At 41.7% G+C, this 16529-nt stretch overlaps 1 protein-coding gene across 2 annotated transcripts in view; it reads right to left on the bottom strand.

Moving 5' to 3' along the window:
• LOC134542394 (out at first protein) overlaps positions 1 to 16529 on the bottom strand; it is a 197920-nt gene that overhangs the window by 64287 nt on the left and 117104 nt on the right. For both annotated transcript variants that reach the window (XM_063386588.1, XM_063386589.1), the window contains exons 3-4: positions 6941 to 7075; positions 5232 to 5415 (exon numbers count right to left, since the gene is read on the bottom strand). In XM_063386588.1, coding sequence (XP_063242658.1) covers positions 5232 to 5415; positions 6941 to 7075 — 319 coding nt within the window. The remainder of the gene's footprint in view (positions 1 to 5231; positions 5416 to 6940; positions 7076 to 16529) is intronic.

Genomic DNA, 16529 nt, shown 5'->3' with positions numbered 1-16529 from the left:
TAATCGCCATTCACTTCCAAACACTATTCGTAACGCGCCTGAGAATGGAAAGGACGCCTTGGCCATAGGCATCATACACTTCGAATATGCAATGCGTGTAGCCTGAGTACAGGCGCTTAGTAAACTACTCCGGAAAATGTTTAAGCAATCTCCGTAGTAGAGTCGAAAAATTATTTCTACCGGTTTCTGGGAAGAAAAAAAAAAGGTGAAAATTTGACTGATTTAATGGAACTTTGGTCGGCAATCACAGAAAAAAAATACGATTGTCAACTGGTTTAATTTCTTGGCGGCGAACTTATCTGCAGAGGGATAAAGAAACTGGTGCAGCGTTGCGAAATGTGGTTTGGAACTGAATGGCGATTATGTTAAAATGTATAGTAGGTCTGTAGTAAAATAAAACTTTCAAAATAAAAAAAAACTTTTTCTGACGAGTTTTTTTTTGATGACCAAACGGAGGTTAGTTTACGAGTAGCCCTCGTAATATAAGGTGTCAAACTACTAGCCGCAGCAAGTTAACTCCTTAGTACTAAAAAAAAAAAAAAAAACAAGTGTGTGCTGTTTTGAACCACACTGCGCAATAAAAACCCCCGCGAGGCGCAGTTACACGGCGCTCGTTATTTATTAAAGCGGCCGCTCGTAGCGCTGCGACTCCACATCCGGCAACACCGCGAAGGCCAGGCAGGAAACTGCCCGCCGGCTTCCGCCCGACCGGATGAGACCATAATCCGATTTACGTTAATTCAGCGACCGCTCGCAGAGAAATTTTAATTTCGGTCAAAAATATTAAGACACACGCAGGCTCTTCGTTTTAAGCCTCAAAACCACGCGCGCACCGTCAGCAAAAGCTCTTCATAAACGAATCGTATTTAAAAAAAAAAAACTGGTACGCGTTGGAAGAGATTTGTTCGTTTCATCCCCAAACCCGAGTTTCAAAGACTTTCCATGCTCGTAAAACACTGAATGTAAAAAATTTTAATCAGGTTTATGAATATTTCGTAACTTGACAAATTGCTTCTTTTTAAAATGTTTCACAGGATATCAGGCTACAGGATTATCAGGGGCCTTTTAAACCACGCATACGGGGAGTATGAGAGCTGGAGGTCACTAAGGCCTACTCCGTGGTCATCTCTTCAATCGGACTGTCGCTTGCTGCTGTCCACGGTCATGGCCTTCACACTTGCTCAGGGTGGTATTTAAGTGCAAATATAAGCTCTAAGGCCAGTGTTCAAAGACACAAAGAAATAACGGTTATGGTGTTAAATACGCTATACGTGTATCCTAACCGCCCAATGCTCGATATGATACGGCCAGTACCTTATTTTTAGGAAATTAATTTCGGTGTATCCGTTGCCGATATTTTCCCCAAATTCCGCGCATGCGCAGAGCTCACTGTTTCGTTTGACTTCGTCCAGATGGCGGCCCCGCGTCTGGCGCCATTAACTCGTGTATAGTCATTTTTGATAACATCGGAGGACATACCAAACTTTTTGGTGTGCCAAATGAAACTTTATGATAGCGAAACTTTGCTGGAATGTATTTTGAACACTTTAATAGTCATGACAAGAAATAATCACAAATTAAAAGTACTTGAGGAAATTTTTTTATTATGTGTTAGATTGTGCTGCTATTTCGAGTATTTTTGCCATAACAACTGTACCGATGGCTGCGAAACGTCTGCAAGAATGCGTTGAAACCAGTTTCTAGCCTCGCGCAGAACACAGTTTATTAAAAGGGTTTACGATAAGTTTCCTTACTGGGATTCGGTTTTGACTCGTTCTGGAATACGGCCCGCGAGTTAGCCTACGCTTGTATCCCAACAAGGCAGTTATTCGCTAGTTTACCCTAAGAGTAACATTTCGAGGAAAATCGATATCCTCAACGACAAAATAATTACACAACAAAAATTGGTTGTCTGTAAAGTCGGTTTCCGGACGATAGTTTAACGTGACGTCATAACAAAACATTGATGAAATGATTGCATACTTTTATGAATAAAATACAATCTTTTTTTATTGAATTATCACTATTTTGTATGAATACAAAGAAGGAGTGAAATTAAATCTACAATTAAATTGATCAATTTACCTTTATTTGCACTCATTAATTCAAATATGTTTATTACTTTAACGAACATATTATTTTAACTATAACTTTTATACATGTTTTCTATTTAACTTCATCCAATCTGTGTTATTCCGTTAAGGATAGGACGATGATAGGAAAAGTATGAAACGAATGGGAATGTTTCAAGTTTAATGTGCCTCGAAAAAGTCAAATCGATGGTTGTTCCAATAGAGTGGAAGAGAGATATATGCGGCGCAAGCGTACAATGAGTGTAACGGGACAAAGAGTAACGGGACAATGTGCGCAACGAGACAAAGAGTAACGGGACAATGTGCACAACGGGACAATGAGTCATCCTTTTTCGTGCGTGCAGCCGGCATTCATCGATTTATTAGAAGTCACGTCAAAAAAAAAACATTACCATGTATACACAAGTGACAAGGTAGTAAATAGTCTTGTACTGACATTTAAATTTAATGTTAGTATTAAGTTTTTATTTGTAATTTCCGAACAGTACGTGGCCACGGGGGTTCGGTCACCAGGTCACCCGCCCTTCCCAGACGACACGAGGTCAAACCCGGATTCTCCGCAAGTGGGAAACATGGCGGGCGTGGTTGTGATCGGTGGGTTTTCTCGGTGTGCTCTTGTTCCCACCACCCAGTTATTCCACAAATAACTCCATCCTCATCACATCGCCCCTCATCTCCACTGACCTCGATGTGTACGAGACTTAGGGCCGCTTGCAGAGCCGGGAGAGCGAAGTTCGATCAGAAACTTGGGAGGTTGATCAAACGGAAGAATACTCCACTTCGCCTCAAAGTCGCGACTGTGCGAGCCGGCTTTGGAACCTCAGTCAGATTTCACTTCCAGGAACACTTGTGCACGGCAGTCCTGGTGTCGGTACCGTCTGGCTTCAAGGGCGCAGGTTCTTGTCCCATCTCGGACACGGGTGTCCAAGAGCGAGCTAGCCGTTTTCCACCGTCGTCTGACGCATGGCAGGCATCGTATAGCATTTAGAATTAACGAAATAAAATAACTTATTCACATTTGTCCTATTCACAGTTCCGTGTGGTCGCAGTGTGAAGAATAAACAGAGAATGGTTAACTGCAAGTTTCGTTATATACATGTATGGCCACGACCTCAAGATAAAGTAAAATGTGAAGCCGTTTTTTCTTCAGTCAACTGGATTTAGTGTAGTGTTTGCAACGTAGAAACAGTCAAATATTTTTTTTTTTTTAAAGTGATTGTTTTTAACGACGGAGATTCTAACTCATACTTACTTACCATCATTAAACGTGGTCAAGCACCATTTCTGCAATGTTTTTGGCGGGAAAACATGGCGATTTTGAGGTTAAAAAGTGACATCAACTACGTGACACCACGCCGTCTCTTGGCAATTCTTAACTCCTAACCCATTACCAGCAACAGAATAATCTGTACACACAACATTCCCAAGTTCCATGCGTTGCATGAACGGTCACATGATGGCACTTCAAACACACCGTCTTAGAGCTATTCTTATACATAAATTTAGAATTTTGACTCCTGCGACAATATACTTTTCCACAGCGCTGCACTTGGACGTGGCTTCCTAAGACGCTCATGTGGTAGGGTCGTGGGTTCCATTCCCGACAACTACTGCAGGGAAGGCCAGCAGAAAGTCAATCCCGCCAAAAATATTTATCATACCCTGTACTACACTTGCTCCAACTGACAACATGGGAACAGTATATTTATATTTCAAAGTCACCTCGACTTAAAGGAAACACTTGGCTAGAACCGAGTGTTCATGTTAGCTGGTAAGCTCTATAAAAATAAGGACTTGTGTATCAGATGCAACACAATCGTCCAATTTGTTCCAGCAATGTCCTACTTCATGTTTAGCTTACTGAGAGACTTTTTTTTAACTTTTTATTTGACCTGCAGAGCTGATCTGCGAGGTAAGCTCCCGGTAAGCTCGGCAGGTTGTGCAAGCGACACCAGCGGGCTGATTACGAACACTCGCGCGGAAACTTGCGGTATTCTCCACGTTCTACCGAATTTTGCGTACCGCATTTGCTAATTAGGAACCAACATGCGGCATGTGTTTCGTTTTGATCCGTAAAACTTGTGGGCCATGGTATGAATCAGTGACGCCAAAGGGCCAGCAACCACTGCATAATTAACGCGTGCATTAAATTAAATATCAGTGAAATATGAAGAAAAAAGTTTCACTGATAAATTAATAGAATCAGTGACGCCAAAGGGCCAAAAACCACTGCATAATTAACTGTGTGCGTTAAATTAAATATCAGTGAAATATGAAGAAAAAACGTTTCACTGATAAATTCATAAGTTTTTATTTTAGTTTTTATTTTATTTTGGCCATTTTAACTATTGGCAATTTATTTGATGATTTTATAATTTAAAAATATTAAGGAAAATATATTTCTGTCGTCAATGTTGCAATACCTGTGTATTGCCACAGCAAACATAAAACCACTGATAAAAATACTACCGTAACAGTTCCTAACCTCAAATATTGTTTACGTTAAACTTCATTGTAAGTAAGTTTGACACCTTCAACAGGCCCAGCTATGATAAAAATAAAAACCTGCCACTAAAATTTACTTATTTAATACTTAATATAGTTAACGTCTCTAACCTCGTATTCGTTTTACCCCACTAACTGATACACACGTGGCGTATAATAAAGCACCGGTGCGATAAATACCTCCAGAACGTCATCAATGGTGGGAGTTTAACGGAAAGTGTTCTGTTCGTAATCTCACAGCCACCTCCTGCGGTGATCTCCGGGACCCTTTGGTGTTTGCCGTGGCTAGTGTGTGGGTGGCTAGGATGTGCTCGTGAAAAATGAGAATACATTCCTGCCGAATTCAAGTAGATCTTTCCTACTTTGTAAAAATGATGGACCCCTAAAAAGGAAGCATGAGGACGATGAAGACACTTCGACATCATCGATATCGAATTCTTACGGTAATCTGGGTGAAGACGATGACTTCTACGGTGATTGCTACAGTGACTCTGAGGCTGATGACAAAGGCATAGACTGTTGATGAAGCACCTGAATCTGACAAGATCGAAGAATGTGGTGGTGTCCTGAGACCGAAACGATGGAAACGACGTTGTTATGATAAATAAATCAATGAGGAGAGGAGAAACGCACCTGGCTGCGCCGCCCACTGCGTCACGTCGAGCTGGCGGGTGTAGGTGGCGTCGCGCGCCTCGGCGCACAGGCTCGCGATGTGGCGCGATATCACCCCGGACCTCGCCACGTCCACGAACAGGTCCATGGTGTGGTTGTCGCGCCCCCGGTCCTCCTCGGGCGTGCGGATCGTGCCCGGGTTTTTCTGCGCCCACCACGCACACCGTGTGCACATCACGCACACCAAGCGCACGGTGCACATCGTGCACACATAAAGCGCACCGTGCACACTAAACGCACCGTGCACATTAAACGCATCGTGCACACCAAGCGCATGGTGCGCACCATGTACACAAAGCGCACGGTGCGCACCAAGCACACAGTGCGCACCGTGCACACCAAGCGCACGGTGCACATCATGCATACATAAAGCGCACGGTGCACACCAAGCGTACGATGCACACAATGCACACTAAGAGCACCGTGCGCACCATGGACACTAAACGCACCGTGCACAACCATGACTGGGGAGTGCCAGGCGAGATGATTCCGCGGTGGTTAGCCACTGCCCTCCGCAGTATGGAGGCGACGGGAGAACACAGCTACCAGCTCGCCAGCCAGAGCTCCACTCACTGAGCCAACAGGTCGAACTTGCCAACAGACAGTGTGTCACGGAGTATATAATCTCACGGCACTCTGTATATTCGAGTTTCGCTGCAGTACGAGTTAGATATCCCATCACTAGTGCATTTCAATATATTCTAAGTAAAATTACTAGTTTGGATTTAATAATTTTAATGAACAAAAATATATTATTTTTTTCATAACCATTTTGTAAATATACGCACATTCTATTGTTTAAAACATTTGAATTTACCGGTTACGTTGGCAAATCGTAATCCGATGTTGGTTTCGTGAGCAGGTGACGAACGATTCTGTCTGTAAATCTGTATAAAAGATTAGTGTCTTATGTGTTGCGCATGCATCAACACTTGCGTAACTTTTGAAGAAAGAGATAAAAACTAACAGAGAAAAAAAATTATGTATGCAAAAGATCAAAAATGAAATGAAATTATCATATATAATATTATTTTTTATCAAAATACAATTAGTAATAACGTTAAAATCCTAATATAACTGATGAAATAACTTTATTTAAGTAATATTTTTCATGTTAGTATTTAAATTGTTAAAACTCTACTCATTATAGTAGTGTAGAAATATATATTTCTTAAAATTGCTGTTATTGTCATGAAAAAATAACAAAATTTGGACAAAAATATTAACCGGCTTCGACTGTCTTATATCACACAAACCATTATTATATTGCAAGTGGTCAGACTGTAGCTTGTCAAATTACACATTGCCAAGAAGTTTTCGTAATATAATTTCACTGGGTTTATTACCTTTTTTTATCGTAGTCACAGGACATGACAGTTATTATGAAAAGCATTCGCATATTCAGCATAAAACGTTCTGTCACCATGTGACATCATACCCCCTCGCAAGATTTAAAAATTTTCGAATTTTTTTAAAGGTATGGTTTAAACTATTAGCATAATGAGTCTCTGCAAATATGTAACTTACATAACTGATTCATGAATATTCAAACGTATAGTCTTTACCCCTAGCCTGATGCTCCAAATAAGTACACTCATTCCTAGATATACAACCAGGTACTGGACTATTGCAAGGATTGGAAACGAGGTGTGAGCAGCGGACCACAATACCTGTCTGAGTTTCGCCATGGCGTCGGAGGAGATGAACTCTCCCTTCTGGAAGTGGCAGACGAAGCACATGACCTGGTACTGGCTCTGCCCCCTCTCCTCCTCCCCCAGCACCAAGGCCTTCAGGATCTGCACGCCCTGCGCACAACGAACAACCACTCTACACTCTCTCAGCCCATGGTCTGTGCAGACTACCTTCAACCATCAGCTAGGAGCTTGGGTGGTATCGAACAACAAACACACGGTGCGGACTCTAACATTGTGAAGGGGAAAAAAAAGCGTTTTAAAAGGATATGATAACGCCTTTCTGACAACTTAAAAAGTTATTATTAAAATAACGAGTTTATTTCATCTTGAAAGGCATAGTCAAAATATGAAGAAAAAAAATACAATTTCACAATAAAGGAGTGAATTATATTTTGTTATTGCTCTTGGTTCTTTTAAGGAGGCGTTAATAGTCCCCATTGTCATTCACATATGGCCGCCAATCCTTGAGCCAGCGTCATCACATACCTTGTAACTGTTCAGCTTAGAAAAGCAAGATCATATTGTAATAGTAAATGTGATTTCATATATTTGCTTAACACCGGTATTTTTTTTTATAGATAATATATTACCTGCCTCGTATAATGACTCACTAGGCAAACCAATTACAGAAACTCGAAATAAAGACATTACATTCTTTTTGATTGATTTCTATTATAACTAGATTAAGGATGTTCATTTTTAATCAATTTTTAATTAATAAAGTCATGCATAAACATATTTGACGTAGTAACTATACATGATTGTAAAAACTGTGGGAGCACAGTACAATAATCTAATGTGGTAGCAATTCGTAGTAAGCCAATTATAGTCTCACACATAAAATAAAAACCACAGGAAGTCAGTGCTATAACGAGAAAAAAACTATAATCAAGATGTGGAATTCACCAAATTAAAACCCGCTATAAAAAAAAGTGAATGCTCGTAGGCTCATGATAAAATTTCGATTGCAAAGGATTGATGCTTAATTTTACTATAGGTCGGTTTTAACATGACATTCAATTCTACAAATACCTTAACACCTTTCGATGCTTTTTTATGTTGTTGTTGTTGTTGTTGTTGCCTCTCAGCACAGATTCCGAGAGAAGCTAATGAGGGAGGGGGATTGTGTGATGTGGTCAAATATGAATGAATGTGTCCTTGCAGAAGATCGGCCACAGTGAACTTCAGAGTGAATATGCCAGGAACGGAACAATGACCAAAATATTTGTTTAGCTCTGCTCTGAACCGGCAAGTGACACAAGGAGCGGTGACTCTAAAGATCACATGTCTCGTCACCACGTAATGTAGTGCAGGGACTCTTGTTTCAAAGTAAATCTTCGCATAATTATTTTTTGTACTTTTACAACAAATGCCTTTGGAAAACAGTTGCCCAGAAATAGTTTTGTAATGTTACAAGAAATTTTTTATTAATTTGTACAACACACTGCTAAGGTTATTTTCGCCTAATTGAAATACGTTTTCGGGAAAAAAGAACTGAATATTTCTTGTCGCGCTTACGATAAAGGGCGCATGATTTTAAATATTTATGCGTTAAATAAGCAAAAAAAAATTAACCACGGAAAAGATAATTACATGTTTAGTAATTCGACTTTATTTTGTTTTATTATGCATATTAATGTACACTTCTCATACTGGATTAATTCAGAAAACGGTTTACAAATAACTTTAACTAATGCAGGTATTGGGACAACACAAACATACATTCCCGGGCAATATTCCGAATCCAGTATCACTGTGAACAATTTTTTTTGTAGCGATACAGTTGCTTTCACGTAAATGAACAAATTTACAACTATCTGTAATATTGAATTATTATTTCAGTTACACCTACAAAAACAATTTTTACAATGTACGTTAATATTCAGTATGCCCATTTCCCAAGGTTAAATAAGACCAATGTTCAGGGCGCGCTCTTGCTCAGCGCTAGCCTGCCAGCAACCGTTCAATGTAACTAAACCTTCAGCAAGTACTTTCCCCGAAAAATCCGCGGAAACCTTCAGTCAGCTTCAGCTTTTTTCTCACGCTGAAATTAGCAAATTTTGTTTGTGTTCCGCGAATTTCTGAACTGTAAAATAAATTGTGCAGTTTCACACAAAATGTAAGTGTATTTTTTACCGAAGTCTGTAGCACAATTCGCATTTCTAAAAAAAATCGTGTTTAATTACACCAACTCTACTAGTTGTTTCAAAATAACATGACAAAAATGTCGAATCACTAAACCTTTGTAAATGTTAAGGTCAAACGGTGTCCAAACGTTCCACCTTCCTCCCCATTTTTTTTTTTTTAAATACGAACTATTCACTATAATCGTGTTAATGTTGCTCATTGTGTTTTCAAAAGTTGCGGACATGTCCGAGAGTGCCTTTCCACAATCAGACAAGTGAAGTTTAACGGGTGGTCCGCCACTCCACACACCAGCACTCTCGAACACACTACCGACCGAGTTTCGGGACGCCCCAAAGAGATAAACACAATGCGAACTAACAACGCCACGCAGCAGTTGCCGCGGCGTGACAGCCAGGGAGGGCGCAACTCCGCCGACAGCCGACGACAACTCGGCGCGCGAGAACAAGGGCAGCCACCCCCCCTCCCCCCGGGGGGGTGGGGGGGAGAGGGGGTGGGCTGACCCCGCGTCGAGCCCGGGAGGTCACGTGGTCCGGGGGTCGCAGTCGTCGCCACGGCTCGCCTCACGCCGGAGACCACACACCGCCGCTAGGCACTCCCCGCGGTTATTACTCAGCAACACCCTCTCTCTTTTAAAAGGAAACATGTGTCAGCATGTTTTCAACATTGTTATTACTACCAAGAACCCAACATTAAAATCTTCCTCCAGTCTTTGAATATATATACTGTATAGAAGTCGCGAGTAGATAGGATTTACTCTACGTTTTTCAGAAGCGTATGATGAGCAGCTTGGGAACTTCACCGCTGCAGTGCGCCCTGTATCGTCTTAGTTGTTATTTACACGTTAGAGCGCAGCGCTGTCGCCCGCTGTCATTCCCCGCACCCCTCATCCATCATTCACTGCAGCTCAACGTCGTTCAACAGGAGGAGGAAGGGGTGTTTGAAGAGTTCGACACTTGTCCGCTAGGGACCACCACAAGTCGATGCCCTAGAGATGGTGGCGATTGCGGCGGTGAATTAACCAACTACCTCAAAACCGTATTAGAAATTTTAACCTGGGCTGGCGACTTCTATACAGTATATATATTCAAAGCTCCAGTACTGCTAATATTATTAATGATCTAACCCTGGGGAAACAGGGTTCCGAAAGGACAGACCTATTGATGATCAAACACCTCTTGATTTGTTACAATTGAGACGACGAAGATTTATTACGAGATGACACCTCCCCTCACATTCTCCCCTCCAGGTCTGTTTCTCTTCACCAACCCTCTACTCACTACCACTTTCCACACCTCTCCACAACCCTTCCTTCTCCTCCGTTTCCTCCTCCCTTATTCTTAAGACTTGGGTTCAACCAAATACACTAGAAACTAATACCGGACAGATACCAGATTTTTGTGTGAAAAACTGGCTTGTTGTCCGATAGATGGCAGACGGTGTGCCCAGTATTAACAAAGAATCTGTTTAGTTCATTTGGTGCCAAAATTATTATAACGATTGTAATTTTCTTTTTTTTTTTTTTTAGAAAAAAAAATATTAATAATTGTATAGATTTAAGGGGAAAATTATACCTTCATTATTCTAAATTCTTAAAATTAAATTAGTCATGTTTGACAACTGACATTTATCTGTGTACACAATTTATCTGAGTACTATTTTGTAGTCGCACCTCTTGCCGCTAGGTTATTTCTCACACTCCCGCCTGTGTTGTTAGTATAGAGCTGTCCTAGTATTAGTCTCTAGTGCTTTTGGTTCGACACTTCCATTTACATCCTCGCAAGCACCGCGTCGCTAGCTCCTCGCCACGTGACCTTGCGTCTTCCTCTTCGCCCAGGGAGTCGCCGCTCAGTCGCTCGCTGTCCTCGCTGGTATCTCCACCAACACTCCAAGGTTATCTACGTCCAGACTCTCTCACACGACGCACTTCGAACCTCGCCTTACATTAAGTCGCCTTAAATTCTTGTTTCGGGGCTTCTAACACCCAGACCGTAATAGACGAACGACCCTGGAGCGTGGTTGCAGGCGGTGGGCGGCTGTGGTCTCGCCTCACTCGGCAGGTTTGCTCACCGGATGAAAAATTCACGACGGCCAGCCGCGGCGAGGTTGGCAAGCCTGCGGGTTATGCAGAGGTGTGTCGAGCAATATGGGTTAAAACCAACAAGGACTTGCTTCCACCCCGTACACACAGCCATCCCTTCCACCCCTGCCACTCCTTATTCCCCTGCAACTCCTATCACCCTTCCAAAACTTCCACCCCTGACACTCCTTCAATCCTTCCAAACTTCCACCCCTGACACTCCTTCCACCCTTCCAAAACTTCCACCCTTGCCACTCCTTCCACAACTTCCTCCACTGCTACCCCTGTCAAAACTTCCTCCCCTGCCACCCCTACACATTTTCCTCCCCTGCCACCCCTTCCACAACTTCCACTTCTGCCATTCCTTCCACTCCTTCCACAATCTCCACCCCTGCCACTCCTTCCACAACTTCCTCCCCTGCCACCCCTGCCAATACTTCCTCCCCTGCAGCCCCTTCCACAACTTCCTCCCATGCCACCCCTTCCCCAACTTCCTCCCCTGCCACCCCTTCCACAACTTCCACCCCTGCAACTCATTCCACCTATCCCTCACCCCGCCAAGACAACTAGGGGAAGCTCGCGGCAAACAAACGTTCCTCCAGAGAGATAACGAAGCGTCGACGGACGATATCGTCCAGTGGCAGAAGCCAGGTGCCTATGCCACCCCCTCCCCTAGTCAACACTCGATCAGGCATCGCTTCTTCCCGCTTACAATGCGCGTGTATCTCATCTCCTCAATTGTATTGTTCCATTCTTCATTGGCCTGCTATATTCTCAATGTGACAAAACTTAAAGACACAAATTATTTAATTTATCCACCATATTGAAACTGCCGGTAGCAAAAAAAAATATCAGACAATAATAGACAGTTTTTATCTTTACTTCACATACGTATCTGAGACGCTGACTAATTTAAAAACAGCACAATCCAGACAACCCTTCCAGGGATCGGCAGCGGACTTTCTACAGACTTGACCAGTCCTGTAGTAGCATGTGAGCGATAATACTTCACACCCGGCTAAAGGGAGATTCTCTACATATTTTTTAAATTTATTTTTGTTTTGAATTATTTCTTTAAATCATTGTCAAGACAAGCTATTCAAAAAAATCCATTTATAGTTCTCTTTAATAGGCTTTTTTTTTTTTGTAATCCTGACGATACGCGTGTCTTGGCCCGCACGGCGGCAGAAAAGGCAAACTAAAGCATAACGACTCACGTAAGTCGGGAAGGAACACGCCGTGGCCAATGGCAGGGCCGGAGGGAGTCCCGACTGTCAGCGCCGAATAGCGGAGTTCGTCGCCGTCCTGATGTGTCTCATCAGTAGAGACCTGCAAAATTCGCGGATTCATTCGGTGATAGGCTAGAATTCAAACACATATACCTCTTAGATAATTTTTTCTATTGGCTTACTGTTCATCTGGACGAATCTCAACCAGTTATAAACCCCTCAACCAAAGAAGGATCGAATCACAGACAAACCAGCTGAGACGACTTACAAGTCGGCAGCCGATGGACTTGCGTTATTTGCCCGAGTGTACAGGGGTATGTGCAGTCTATCCTGAAGGCCGTCGAAACCGCGAAGTTTGCAGGTGTCTCTACTCATCAGGCACGGGCCTGTCCTGGCTGTCCTGTCGCGCAGTCCAGCAGCTTGGAGCACGTCCATTGGGCGTGGCGCAGATCGCTAATTGCAGCGCAGGGGTTGCAGCAGGAGTTGAACGATAAGGAGAAGGGAAAAGGGTTGATCCCACAGAAGTTACAAGAATGGATTAAAAAAAACCGCATAAGCCAGTTACACTTTCCTTGTTCCCCCTTGTACATAGTCTTATTAAAAGTTTAGTGTTTGACGTGGTTGACTATAAAACAGGGCAGTTTTTATTTTCCACATAAATCAGAGAAAAAAAATGTTTTATAATTAGTATATACTTACGTTCGTTTAAACGCTTCACCGTTTCAGGAAAAAGAATGTGAGTAGTGAGGCTTTCAGCCGAAAGCAAAGTAATTACATTTATGATAACGTACACATTTAAAAAGAATCTGATGTAATAAATACTAATTTTTAATTAATACTTTTAACTTCGCCAATAAAGATTGTCTTACATGCCAAGGTTAGAAAATATCTAGAGCAAAGGTTTTTTTTTTTAGAATTAAAAAAAAAAGATTTTACACTGAATATGATATCGCTCAAGTTGTGGAGTGAGCAGTAGCGAACCTGGCTCATGTTTTCAATATCATTGGTTCAATCCCGGCAAACATCACTGCCGGGTGTGTCATTTTATGTTGATCGCTACTGCAAGATCCTTAAAATGGACTTTTCCCATAACTCATCCTTCGATGTTTTTTGCCAGTAAATGGCGTAAAGATGTAGGTCAGTTCTAAAGTAGGCCTCAAGTAAAAAAAATTTAAACCTTCTTTAACCTCCTGAATGCCCACAAACGCCTCAGCCAGCTGCTCAACACGATTAGCGTGTGCTGGATGATTCTCCTGGCTAAGACTGTTTTCAGATTGTTGGTCGACCCTGTCACATGAGACGGGATAATCCATCACCTCTCGACCCATCATCACTACGAGTTACCCAACATGACGTCATCCCACAGCGCGCTGAGCACACACGGGATAATTACACATCCAATTACCGCTCGACAAAAAACATAATTCAATCGTTCGTTAGCATTAACTAAAAACAAAAATACAGCCAAAGGGCTTGTAATGGAAACATCCCCCCGGAACGTGTAAGGGGTGGGTTAGTAAAGGCACAATTACACTACCTGTACTGACAAAGCATCGTTCCACAGAGAAAAACTAACCCTAATAACCATTGTGAATACGAAATTTACTTTACCCGATGCAATGGCACATACCTAACCTATCCCAAAGCTTTGAGCTCTCTTTTTGTAATATTTATTTTGCCATGTTTCATGGATCATAATAATCACCAACAATGCTATAAATACACATACACATCTGCAGGGTAAAATATAATTTCCAGGCCGCCAGAATCAATTTTGTTTTCATCAACTTCACTGACCCAATTTTTTTGTGGTGGTGACAAATTAACTGTGAAGAAAGATCGCAAAATTGTTCACAAGCCAAAGAAAAATATTTTCGTCACTAGGAAAAACAATGTAGTGGGTATTCAAATAAAATTATCTTGACTGCGGTGACTGAGTTCATATCCCAGGCAAAATCTGAAAGAGGGTATAAGTTATAAATCATGTTAGCAAACAATCATCTGAACAACATACTTCGGAAAATAATAAATTTTACAATCGATAACAACACGCAATCGCAGATTTTTCGTATACGAAAATAACGTTAAAGTTTCGCACTTTAGTGACATATTTATCAACTATAATAATACTTTTTTAAGTGTTATACTTTGAGGCGAAAAAGCACGCTTTCCTGTAGCGCAACGAACTCTTTACGAAACTAGAAGCACAAGAATATTTTGCCTCACGTCAAGACATCAAACGGTTTTCTTTTACAGGGAAGGAAATGAACCGAGAAGGAATGCAGAAGTTTGGCCTGCAGTAACGTCCTCTTCAGGTCCGAGCACGAAGAACGCGGCAGGAGGTGGAGAAGAGACTGCGTCTTGCAAAATAAAAGGCATCTCTCGGCTTCTCTTGCAACAAGGTAGAGGAGGAGGGTGAACCCCCGTCTGCGAGCCCATTTCTGGCTGCAGCACAGTTTGCAAGCAGTGCCGACCTGACAACGTAGCCACGTCTACACGAACCATTAGACCACGTTGTGGCTGATGAGGATATTCACAGTGAAGAGAGCTACAATTTTGTATAAACTAATTTTAAAAAAATCCCTTTCGGTACAGCCCACAGGAGAAGGTAGATTTCGAAGTACCTATTTATTCTGGAAATATTCTGGAAACTTCTATAAACTTTTGTAAAATTATTCATGTTCTCCAATATTACAAAATGATCGATTAAATATTTTCCCATTTTCCATGCAGCGAAAATATTACGAATATTTTTTTACTCTATGCATCTAGCTTTCAATAGTTTACAACGCAGCATTGAATAGTTTTGAACGAATTTTTTATTATATGCCAACTAGGCCAATTATTTAACTTTTTGACCTTCAACACTATTTTTCATCCCTTGCACTAATAAAATGGTCGTATAAAATTTTCTTTACACTAAGGTTTCAGAAAATATTAAGATAGTTTAAAAAAATTGAAACGAAATTGATACTAAGAAAGTTTTGATTTTTTAAAAAATTTAAACCCATATTTTTACAGTAATAATTTTTTTTTCATCAAAAACTGTTTCAACCAAAGTTTTAGATGAAGTTAAGAACTCGTTTAACAGATTATAAGGGATATGATAATATATCACCACAAAAAAATTATAATCATAACCTGGCTTACGAAGACACACAGTCATAGTTAGGACGCGCGCACCGTGCAAGGATCAAGTAGGCTGTTCATCTTAACAAGTAGCAAACATCACTTCCGTCGCGATAATATTTCATTAATGTCACATTGCGTCATGTATTCGTGTTTTAACAGTGCACTCTAAAAAAAATCGTACTTTTACAAGGGAAATTCTTGGAAACCCTGTTGCCAAGGATATTTCTTGCAAAACTACAAGGCAGAGCCTTGCAAATTCGCACATGGTACAAAGCTCTGCCTTGTAGTTTTACAAGTAATATCTTCGGCAACAGGGTTTCCAAGGATTTTCCTTGTAAAATATACAAAAATTTCTTTCAGTGTGAATAAGTAAATAAAAATATATGCAATTTTTGTTCTTACTAGTTATTTACGTAAGCTTTCATTATTCTCCGAATCCAAGGAGAACGAAATGTTTTTTATTGCATTATAAAATATAAAGAAAATTTATGTATTATATCTACTTAAAAAAAAGGATAAGGCGGTCAGAAAGCTGAACAGCCATTTGGAGACAGAAAGCTACCGACGATGCGCTATTCGCGACAAGCTGTACCGAACCAACAACCCACGGAACACATGATCGTCCTCGTTCCCGACTCACAGTCGCGCCCCGAACCAGCGGGGGGTGATCCCCCCCCCCTCCCCCCTCTAAATGTCAGGGGTCACGCCCTCGGAGGGCGCGGGCAGAGGTGTCCTCGGAGTGCTCCCGCGTTCGAGCCACGGCCTGCATAGTCCCTGCGCCACTCTCGAGTACATCTTCACGCCAGCACGCGTGAAGCTGACGACCCCCTCGAAACAAACGCGTCACTTTCGCCGAGTTCGTTTTAACTTCCAGTACACGCAACGCCTGCGAGAGACCTTAACAGCTTATTTATTTTCTTGGAAACAAATCTCGGAAAGTTAAATTACGCCGCGGGCAAGGCAGGCGACACGAAAACAT

This window comes from Bacillus rossius, assembly GCF_032445375.1.
Source record: "Bacillus rossius redtenbacheri isolate Brsri chromosome 4 unlocalized genomic scaffold, Brsri_v3 Brsri_v3_scf4_2, whole genome shotgun sequence".
Lineage (NCBI taxonomy): Eukaryota > Metazoa > Arthropoda > Insecta > Phasmatodea > Bacillidae > Bacillus > Bacillus rossius.
The sequence above is the reverse complement of the archived record's forward strand: the minus strand, read 5'-3'. Positions and strand labels throughout refer to the sequence as shown.